Source organism: Megalops cyprinoides, chromosome 13, assembly GCF_013368585.1.
Source record: "Megalops cyprinoides isolate fMegCyp1 chromosome 13, fMegCyp1.pri, whole genome shotgun sequence".
NCBI classification, from domain to species: Eukaryota; Metazoa; Chordata; class Actinopteri; order Elopiformes; family Megalopidae; genus Megalops; species Megalops cyprinoides.
Window position 1 is genome coordinate 16,593,541 of NC_050595.1, and position 11,286 is coordinate 16,604,826.

Here is an 11,286-nt window from a genome sequence, read left to right on the forward strand (position 1 = left end):
TTTGACTGGGTTATGAACATAAAAATAGACAAATCATACCAAAATGTCTAACATTTAAACTTGAATATAGAGTGAGTTATAAGAGTAAGTTAACCAATTAAAACATTTTAAATTAAAGATTCATTCATAAATTCAGGATTTGATGATAGCAGAATCTGCTACACCTAAAATGACAAATGTGTTTTCTGTTAATAACCTGTGTATGTGAATTTTACATTGTATAATTTTATTTAAAGTGTTGCAAAAGTATGTCATAAATACCTTATGCCACACTGAAATTGTTGTTATATATGCTAAACTGTTATTTGAATATGGTGAACATTAATTTGTTTAATTTATTTAACATATATTCTTTTGATACTTTATGACTTTTGATACTTTATGCATTCAATACCTTTAATTCAGTATACTAAATTAAATGCCATGTTTTTTTAAGTGCTAGCATATAAATGCTATATATTACTTCAAATATTACTTCAATATCCTCTCACAGTCATTTTCCATAAATATTTCAAATAAATGACTCTGACCTAGACATTAATGTAGTAAACTGTTTACATTTTAAAATATAAAAATGTTTGTTACTGATTTACATATACATAAATCATTCATGAAACAATCATACACAGTGAGTATGTCAGGAGACATTGTGTTTATAAATTCATACTACATGGTTGTGGCTTCTTTCTTCTGAATTGAAATTTTGTTTGTAGTAAAGGATATTAATTACATAATAACCTCCCATGAATGATTCCACTTCCTGGTGTTGGGAGTGTATTCTGTTTTTTTTTTCCCAAAATCACCCACATTAGTCATGTAATTATAATAATCAGTCTATATCTGTTTTAACAGAAAAGTTAAAGGTAGAGAAAAGAACATGGATGAATTTCAAAAACAGTGTTTTTGGAAAAGAAACACACTTTAAGGCATTCATACACTGGAGATGAGCAGGCAGAATTTCTCAACAAACTGGGCAGGTGGCTGAATAAAGTGACCAAACAGTGGAAATATGTTAATATTAATGCTTAATGCTAATGTGTGCTGGATTCATTTTCTCCTCTAATAATGTAGTACTAGTGTACATACACATATTATATCTCTTTTATTATTTAAATGAGCTTAAGTGGTATTGTATAGCATAAAATGTAACTGAGACCTGGGTCATCTTCATAAGAACAGTCAGTTAAAGGAGTCCCTGAAAACACAACTCTCAGTATTGTATATGCGTGGCTTTATGCTGTTACCCTGTAACTAAATGAGCAGTGGCTGATGTTCAATTCTGTTTCTGTCACAGCAGAAACTAAGGCACATTAAAGAACTATTAATTTATTACTTTAAATTTTGAATTGCATACAATTGGTCAAAATAAGAAACTGACTAAAGCTGGCCTACTTTTCATATTTGGAGATATATGCCTGTAGCCTCACTTGAAAAATCACATTTTTTTTAAAATTTGATGGTCATTGTCAGGGTGTCAATGCATCTAAAGAGACAAAAGGTTTCATCTCTCTTCTGGCTTGGACACAAGATACTGGATAGAAATGTTTATGATTACATGCAGAGACATGGGTAAAGACACACTCTTGTCTAAACACACCCTTGACTAAAATGAGCTTGAATGTGTCCACAGGTCTGGCCAAAGCATGGCTGCAACTGGAGTCTGTTGTCTGAGCTTGGGTTTGCTACTGAGCTTAGTGATATTGGACAGTAATATAAATGAGAACCTGATTCACCCTTACTTGCCTGAACCCGTGGTATTCTTTTGTGACTGATTCATTTTGTTATTCAAATTCAATATTTTAACTATTTTTACAGTTATTCTACAACTGTGTATTCATCATGCAAATCTGAAAAAGTACACAAAAGTACAATATACCTTATTGATGTTTTGCTACCCCTATGTTCTCCTAATGTTGTGACAACTTAATCACACTGTTTAAACCTTATAGTAACATTGTAAGAAGGCTGTGTAAAAACATGCCTTCTTTTTTGTGTCCTCCTTTTATAGGGCTGATGCGAGGAGGTAGTGACACAGGATGTGAGGACATGCCCTCTTTACCCATTAATGCAATCAAGATACAGAAAAATGTGTCGCGCTGCAAAACCTGGCAATGGATCTGTGGTATAAAGTGATACTTTATGTAAGTGTCTGTATGCCTTTGTGTTAGTGTTTGAATTTGTTATCTTTGGGATTGCATATCTGGGTGTATATATCAGTCAGTGTATCTCTGTCAGTGCTTGTGCCCTCTGTGCCTGTCTTTACACAGCCAAAAGGGACGGCAGAGACTGTTGCCAGGACAAGGTCTGCTTGTTTCCATGGGGATGGTACTAATCATGTAACAATAAAATATGCAAAGGTTAGAAAGAGAACAGAAATGTTGAGTCATAATCATTTTGCACTTTCAGGAAAAAGAGGTGAGTGATAATATATGGATAGTTATGAAGACAATTTTGAGGATAAAAATGCACAAATAAAATTTGATAAAATGAAAAAGATAGGGGGAAATCACCTCTATATTTATTCCTCCTATATTTTTTCATAGCCCTAATAAAATATGAACAAAAATATATGTTTTAACTATTGGCTTCTTATTCAAAAATATAATTGTTATACAGTCCTTAAACGCCTTAACATCCTTGTACAGGGGAAAAATAAATTCTAAACAAAAAATGAATTCTGTTAATGAAAACATGTCACTGATATTCATACTTTTAGATAAAAATCCAACAAAAAGTAATTTACACTAAGTTTTTAAAGGTCAGTGGGACTATACAGAGGCCTGCAAAAAATTCTTGTTTCCATGGGGGCATGAAATGAGGTAAAACATTATTTTGTTATTATGCCTCATCATGATTAAGGTCAGAGACTGTGGTTAAATGGTCATTGACCGAGATCCAGAATTCACTGTAAGATTAATCTATCACTTTTCACTGAAGTGTCTATTGTTATAAAATTTAAGCCTACTGGTAAAACCCTGCCAGGAAGAGGACACAAGTGTATCTTTCCTACGTAGGCCATGACACAGATTATTTGAGAGGCAACTATAATTCCAAGGGTAGCCACAACAAACTGGCGTTTTTATCTTGAAAAAAAGGCCATTAATATTATGTATGGCATAAGAAGGTGACAGTAATATTGAGGACAAAACTCATGCCCACTGTGAAGTGTGTGTTTTTTTGCATCTATAGATTCTGGAGGAACAGCAAGACAGAAGCAGTCATGAACTATTCAGTCATTCTCATGCATTGTCATATGAAGAAATGAACATAGTGATAAAATGCAATGAGCCACAGACCCCTGCACAGGCCTGGTTCTCATCAAAATGTCAAGCCACCCTGTATTAACAATTGTAGACAACAGGAGCAAGCGCCCTGTCGAGGCTGTGCAGGAATGTGTGATTTGCTGGTGGAAATAAGCCAGAAGGACTAAGACATCCAAGCACATGCACCGACACACAGCTCACTTAGTTGTACACGGCACATGTAAACAAGAATAAAATGCATAATCACACACCCATGCACTCATGCATACAAACAACCTAGCACTTTCCTACACATTTTGTGTTGTTTTTGGTTCGGAAGCATGTGTAAATCAAATATATGTCAAAAACCCTAGTGCATGATGGTTGTCAGTACAGTGGATATAGGTAAGCATGTCTGCACAATATGAGCCAGAAAGCAAGCCATTCGTATTCAGATCACACAAGATGAATTGCAACCTGTGCTCTTCCCACATTTTTAGCCAAGGAGGACAGCAAAAATGCATCCCGATAATAAGGAACAGATTTCTTGCCACAACTGCCCCCACCCCCCAAAAAAGATCATTAAGGTTACAACATTGTTGCAATCAGATACATTAGTGGACAATCATGGGTCTTTTTGCCACTCATACTTACATATGCATAGCTGTCAAACACAATTGCACAAGAAGTATAAGTGCGTGAATTTGCTGGTGGAAGGATGTAAATGTTGTTTGTAGTCCACCCTAATTTCTTATTAGAGTCAGCCCTATCCATTGCTTTTTTTCCCTAATAAAGATTTCTAGTAATCTCATCACTGAACCTAATGTCTGCTGTTGCTGACCTCAGCAATTATAAGAGAAGCATTGGGCCTAGAGGCAGCATTTGTGTCTTGCTCCATAAATATTTCAGCACTAGGATAAATATTTCACTCTTTCAAGGTGTGCTGAAAATGAGATGAGTAGCAGATTGATAGCAGCCTGATACGCTTTGTGAGGCTTCTTGAGTCAAAAGACTGAAAATGAAGGAGGGAGTGAACAGAGGTCAAGAAAGGAAAGACAACAAATATGGAAAAGAAGGTGGATAAAAAAATTAAAAGACAGTATTGCTAGAAGAGTGGAAAGAGTGCTGAAAGAGATGAAAGCAAAAAAAAAAAAAAAATGAGACAGTGAGTTTAAGGGAAGTGAGACATGCCATAAACTGTTCTATGCCCTTCTGTCTCCAACTTACCAATCTTCCCTCCTCTGTACCATCACTCTCATACTCTCTCCCTGTGTTTCTGGGTAACATTCCCTCTTTGTTTAAAACCTCTCCCTCTGCCTGTCTTGTCCATTTAAGGAGAAGTACCTCCTCACCGCCTCTCCCCTTCCCATTTCCTCCTTCCTGCATGACTACTATGCAAAACTGTATCATTCACCTTAATTCCTGTAATAAATAAAGTGTATCGATCAGCACTTTCAACAACAGGTCTACGTATGCATTAGACAGGTAGTTTCGTGTATAAACACACACAAATAAACACAACCGCAAGAAGTGTGACATAGAATAATAGCACGCAGTAGACTACGGTGCTTGCATGAGAAACAATATTGCATTAATCTTGTAATTTTTCTATGTTGATAGCACACCACAGCAGTTACCAGTTGCTAACCCTGACACCCAGGAGTCATAATCTGTCCTTGTTCAACTGAATGCCCTACAATGCATAATACCTTCACTGACAGTTAGTTCACTAACTGCAATATTCACTCTGTCATAATACTGTGTCACTGTGACTGTGTCACTCTGGCACAATAATGGTATCAATACCTTTTTGACAGAAGAAGTTCAGTGTAGTGGACTGTAAACCAGAGGGTCATGGGTTCCTATCCTTGGTGGGGCACTGCTGCTGTATCCTTGTGCAAGGTACTGTTATGGCTCCAGAAAAATGTAGCTGTACAGAAGGATTAATGAGTGTGCGGGATGTCAAATTATTTGAATAGAAGTATATATTGAACAACTGAATGATGCAAATTCAGTACATTCAATACCTTTAATTCAGTACATCATCACAGAAACAAGCCTCCCTCCTCCCATCGACCCATCAATAAGGACGGTACACTTCTGGTCAACTCAATAATTATTTAATGAGACAAGATCCGGTTTCCTGTACACATATCACATCAACACATCGTATCGCGTGGCAGTCAAGCTGCCCAACTTAACATGCCTCCTTTTCAGTCCCTCATCCTTCATCTCTTTTACTCATTCCCCACTGGATAAAGCAAGCTTAGACTCTGCCTTTCCTAGCTTTCTTCCCATTCTCAACATGTGCAGTTTACTCATCCTCACAGTTTCAAGATCACAAAACACAGTAAAACCCTCATTTTGTGTGCAGAAAATGCAAATATTTGACTGCAACTTCTGGAAGGACATATTGTGATTTATCTTAACACACCTCACTGCAACCATAAGAGCCTAAGGGCATTTTGTTGCCCACCCAAAATCAATAAGCCAAGAAAAGAGAAACATAACAATACTTTACTGCCCCCGCCACCAAAATCAATAAGAGATCCAGTAGAAAACCATTTAAACATCAAGACCCTCCCTGTTGCCTTTCTGGGTCTTCTAACTCCTCCCCATCCTCCTCATACTCATAGTCCAATTCTGCTCTCTCATACGTCAAGTCTGTCCCCTCATAGTAAAACCCATCCCCTTCACAAACCAGCTCCTCCCGCTCATACTCTATCCCCTCCTCCTCATACTCCAGCTCAACCTCATCATACTCTACAACAGTTTTATCACATTCTACCCCCTCCCCTTTTTCCTGTGTCCCTTCCTCTTCCTCCAGGGGCCCCGCCTCTTCTGAAACCTCATTGGGTGGGCAGCTGGGGGTGGAGCTGCTGTTCTTCAGGATTCCATGGATGACTGGCCCATTGCTCCCTCCTTCAACTACCGCTACCTCCTCCTCCGCCTCTCTCTCAGCGGCCCGCCGCCGTGCCTCCTGCCTTTGGGCCCGAGCCTCCATGGCCTCCTGTGCCCCCTCCCCCACCAACAGAACCTCCTCTCCTACCTTTGGTGGCCCCTTGACTGGATTGTGGTCATATGAAAACAAGCTCAAGGCAGGAAGGTGGGCTAGACTGGGGAACTGGGCGATCTGATTGCGATCCAGGTCAAGGATCTCCAGCCCTTGCATGCGTAGCAGCACCCGAGGGAACTCCTGAAAGCGATTGCCATAAAGCCAGAGGCCCCGCAATGCCTCCATGCGCCACAGATCAGAGGGGAGTTTGCGTAGCCGGTTGTCACCCAGCTGGAGGGAGCGAAGGTGGGGAAGGTCATATAGCTGACGGGGGAAGTGGTGGAAATAATTGCTCTCCACCCACAGACAACGCAGGCTCTGCAAATTGCGCACCTCTGGAGGAAGGCTCATCAGCCTATTGCTGCCCAGGTAGAGGCGAGTAAGGTTAGCGAGCTGACAGACCGTCAGTGGCACGTCCTCTATTTTATTGAAGTCCAAAGCCAGAATGCGCAGTCCCTGTAGCTGAGTAACCCCATCAGGCAGGCCACGTAGCCGATTGCCACAAACATACAGTTTCTCCAGATAGTCAAGGCTACATACACGGGAAGGCAGCTTCCGCAGCTTGCGGTAGCTCAGGTCCAGCACTGGGTCCCCGCTGGCTAGTAGTTCATCAACCCCAAGTGGCAGCTCTTCCTCCTCCTCCTCTTCCTTCTTCTCCTCCGCTTTTCCCTTCCCTCCATCCTCCTCCTCTTCTTCCTCCTCCCCCTCCTTTCTAGATGAGTTGCCCATGCCCCTCCTTGCCACCCCCTCTTGCTCTTCCCACTGCAGCTAACAATGTGCTGTCAGTGGGCAGGGGGTCTGCTGAACAGGCCAGCCCTTGCTCCGGCTGCACGAAGCTGGTGGAGGAACCCGGGTGGAGAGCTGGCAGTGAGGGGGAGCATGGTGGTCCCAGCACACTGATGGGCAGCACACTCATAGACTCATTGAGCCCATATTGTGCACAATTCTCACAGTCAGTATCTGTTTTGGTTTTAGAGCAGATAAACTGTCTCTTTTTTCCTCATGAACTTTTTCAATGTTATCTTAAATAAAAATAACAACCAAGATCATACTATGTTACCATAAAATTCCCTTTCAGTGCAAGGAAGAATCCCCCCATGTCTACCTGTCCTCTACCAAAGGTGGCTGATGAAAGTGTAGGAAACAGGTTCGCCTGTTGCACGTCCTGTTATGCCAGGTGTTCCCATCCGAATTTGAGCAAACGGGGTTTTCAAAATTTAAAAACAGTTCTCGCTTCAGGATTTTAATTTCCCTTCCATGATGTTCGTTCTTCTCAACTGAATCCCTTCAATTGTTCTTCTTTTCTATTATTATTTTATTAAATTCAGATATGAGTTAAGATTATTCATTTTATTTTACTGGTTTCCTCTTTACTCTTACGACAGATGTTCTCCCGCCGGTCTGTTTATCTTTCTTTTCAACTCAAACGTAGTTGGTCGGCGATGCTGTATGCGGTTCAGTGTTGGGAACAGGCTCTCCCTCTCTACGCTTGTCAGGCTGACGTGCCCATCATGCAATGTGCAGTCCACCACTGTGACCTGGCCGGCGGCAAAGTGAAACAGTTCAGGAAAGTCCGCTGGTGACAGTGAGGCACAATAGCGCTGTTCGTTTTTTAAAGAAAATCCTCTCGTTATCTCGGTTCCGAAAACTTTCCTTGCTCGTTTTCTACGTAAAAGAGAGACATGTCACACGAACATGTCTGAAAACAATACATTCGTTCTCCTCTCCCCCTCTCACTCTCTTTCTCTCGACCTCAGTTTAGGTTTGCGTAAAACGTTGCCTAGGACCGTCTCTCTCCCCTTAGCAACCGTGGCAGGGAAACACAAGTCAGACGGATCACATGGCAGAGAGGAAGAGAGAGAGGCTAGAGAAGAGGAGGAAGGTAGCTAGCGATATGAAACGAAGAAAAAAGTAAGAGACTTTTCACAAACTGTCACACAATTCTAGCTATATTGAATGCTTGGTGCTTTAAGTTACTCTTAACAGACAAAGACAGTGACATTTAAACACAGCATTGTATAAAATGATCCAAAAAGTGCACGCGGTGGCACCCGCACGATCATGAAAAATGTCCACAAATTAGATATATTTTGGCTGAAGTGGCTGGAGTCTCGGTGGAAATCTTTATTTATAAGGACAATTAAGTTTACTAATGTTTTCCTTTGGACACATCAGCAATATTAATGTTTACGTCAAATTCTCGTTCTATCGAACTTGCTTTGCGCTGTGCCTCCGCATAGTGCTGTTAGGTTATCATTGGGCTATACACCACTATCTCTCCTTTACATCAGAAAACTAGCTATAAAAGGCAGAAAAATTATTTGACATATCTTAAAAAGCAAGCAGTGCTACTGTGATTCAATGTCAATGTCACCAGTGGACTTTCTGAAGAGAAAGAGAAGAGCGTAGGTGCATCTAGCCCGGCAGTGAAGGATTCTTAACATCTGTAGACAGTGTTATTAGCGTTCGTGTAAATGCTGCATCACAGTGTAATGACATTCTCTAAACACTGAGGGGGGACATGTAGTCCGCCCCCCCCCCCCCCCCCCAACCCCCACCACCACCACCACCCCCGGCCCCAATCCTATCCCCATGCCTTCAGCAAATGCTTCGTAAGTTAGGACACTGCCACATATTCTCATAGGTCCAGGGCTATTTTTGATATGTTTTTAATGTGAACCGAATTTCTGTGGTGTGAATTTACCATACACGAAAGCAATACACTATTTGCAAACGGAGTGCCACACTGTTTTTTTCCTTTAACTGACAACAGGATATATCAATAAAAACCCAGGTGAAAGAATATCAACAAAGCACCAGAGGTGTGCACATGATCCATAAAAACACCCTGCTCATTCATACAGAAGGCACTGTTCACTGGTGTGGCGGCAATGGATTCATTGTCAAAAAATAACTAGCACATAACTTTGTAGATTGGTCATGATTTTAATTGTTCTCTGTAATGCTGTTCCAAGCCCCTGATGTCCCATTTTTATAACACTATAATAACTGGTAGCATGTCACTCAACAGTAAAACTAACTCAAACATTCACAAATTCCCTTATTGAAGTGCACCATTAAAATTCAGGTTTTCCAGTTCATATATCTTGATTTTATACACTATGAGATGAGTCTTAGTCAATTAAAGTCTGAAACATTGACTTGAATTTTAAGTTAGTGTGTCAATCAGTCATGCTTAACACAGACATGGCATAAGCAAAAGTTTGCCAAGTATATTTGTTCCTGGATTTGGAAATCTTGAAATTATATGGTTGATATTTTGATTCCAGTTTTTCAGCTTTTACACAGTAATTAACACCTCGAACTACTGTAAAAAGTTCAAAACAAAATACTAAAATACATTAAGACCAACTACACGAAAGCAAAAAAAAAAACTTTATTTTAAAAAAAAGTGAGAACAGAACAGACTGTGAGAATGATACGTTTGTAAGCGAGTGTCAACAAGTCCACATATTCCAGTGCATAGATACTTCAGGTATTCTTCATTTCTCCAGAGGAGCATAGTTGAGCAGTTTCTCAATTAGATCCACATGAGCCAGAAGCATTCTGCGGCAGCAGTACCTCTTCAAGCCAAGAGCATCCAGAGCATCACTTTCAATGAGACAAGAGGGAGACAAGTTAGTACAGCAGTTACACTTCCACTTAAAATAGAGGAGAGATGATACACATGGTACACATGACCACTACAGAATCTGAAAGAGCACTGCTTTCAAAAGGGATTCAAAAGACAATGCCTTGTCAGCTTTTATATTGTCACGAAGAATGTTCCAGAACGGAGGTTGGAGTTGTGTATGTGGAATAACATTTGGCTAGCGTTACATAGTGTGATAGTGACAACGTGCAAAACACAACACGAAGTTGTAAGAACAGCTAGCAAAGAGGTAGATACTGTAACCAGCTAGCTACAAACCTAATAGTGATAATGGCAAAGTGGTAGTTAGCAAGTTAATAGTTTACTTAGTTTGGTGACAGAACACGCAAAATAGCTTGCTAACTGCAAAATAATACAGCGAAGAAATCAACTGATTAGCGTTAAAGAGTTCGCTAGCTCATGTTAGCGTTAGGATTTCCGGCTGATTTACTAGCTGGATAATTAATGTAAATATTCATGAATTTTCTGTAGTTAGTCTGACAAGCCTTACAAGGATAATAAACCCCATCTCACCCCTCGGTGTACTCGGCCTGCAGCAGGCCAAGATAAGCCTCCCACTTGTTTCCTACGATCTTCCCACACGTGAAGCACCGCACGGGGATGATCATTGTTGCTGGGCTACAAATTCCGTGAAGTCAGAAGACTGGCCTATCGGAGATACAGCACCGGAAATTTTTACAAGACATTTTAAGATACATATTGCCAACCAGAGGCGAGGTAATTTACACTAATTAACAGTTTACATATTCACAAAAAAACTTAGCGTGACCAGATTCTTCCAGCTAGTTCATCGCTACACTGGAAGCTTTCATCCGAGAACGGTCCACAATCGTACATTAATTCGTAAGAAATGACACTATCATTATTATTACTTGTTTAAACTTTAGAAACAGTGACACATTTGTGTGCTGAATAAAATGGAATAGTTAATAATATGAATAAAGATGAAAATTTTCGTATTAACTGCACTTACGTATCTTCCGTGCACCACACGCTACTTGCGCACAACTGGTTTGAACCACCACGGAAGAAATGTTAGAAAGCATAGTATGATCAAAAAAATCTATATTGTTCAGCGGAGAGACATTGTTATGATAAATGCTATTTTATGTATATTTATATTTATGTTTGCATTTTTTGATAACTGCGCGTTTTTTCTCTTTGTATATTTATTTTGTAATTGTAATTTCACGTCTCAAAAATGTACTCACCCCTATTTTTTACTTTGGGAACATCCTACGATACGGTGTCTCATTTGGGTTTCTCGCGTTTGTCGATGCCTTGCCTTGCCGTTCGCGTTTCTAAAAACAGCGAGA

General features: G+C 40.1%; 2 protein-coding genes across 2 annotated transcripts; both read right to left on the reverse strand.

Annotated features, from left to right (window-relative positions):
- Window positions 1–5,773: 5,773 nt before the first annotated feature.
- Window positions 5,774–7,026, reverse strand: LOC118788576 (leucine-rich repeat-containing protein 10B). Its single transcript, XM_036544616.1, has one exon. It carries the CDS (start codon window positions 7,024–7,026, stop codon window positions 5,815–5,817), a length of 1,212 nt encoding a protein of 403 aa, XP_036400509.1. The 3' UTR covers window positions 5,774–5,814.
- A 2,689-nt stretch (window positions 7,027–9,715) lies between these two features.
- polr2l (RNA polymerase II, I and III subunit L) lies at window positions 9,716–10,983 on the reverse strand. Its single transcript, XM_036544523.1, has 3 exons — window positions 10,944–10,983; window positions 10,484–10,618; window positions 9,716–9,909 (listed from the first exon to the last, which is right to left on the reverse strand). Exons 2-3 carry the CDS (start codon window positions 10,576–10,578, stop codon window positions 9,801–9,803), a joined length of 204 nt encoding a protein of 67 aa, XP_036400416.1. The 5' UTR covers window positions 10,579–10,618; window positions 10,944–10,983; the 3' UTR covers window positions 9,716–9,800.
- Between the last annotated feature and the right edge of the window lie 303 nt (window positions 10,984–11,286).

Coding starts and splice junctions, on each gene's coding strand:
- polr2l (XM_036544523.1), bottom strand. CDS start 10,578: ATGATCATCCCCGTGCGGTGCTTCACGTGTGGGAAGATCGTAGGAAAC. Junction 9,910..10,483: donor CAGGCCGAGTACACCGAGGG/GTGAGATGGGGT, acceptor TCTCATTGAAAG/TGATGCTCTGGATGCTCTTG.
- LOC118788576 (XM_036544616.1), bottom strand. CDS start 7,026: ATGGGCAACTCATCTAGAAAGGAGGGGGAGGAGGAAGAAGAGGAGGAG.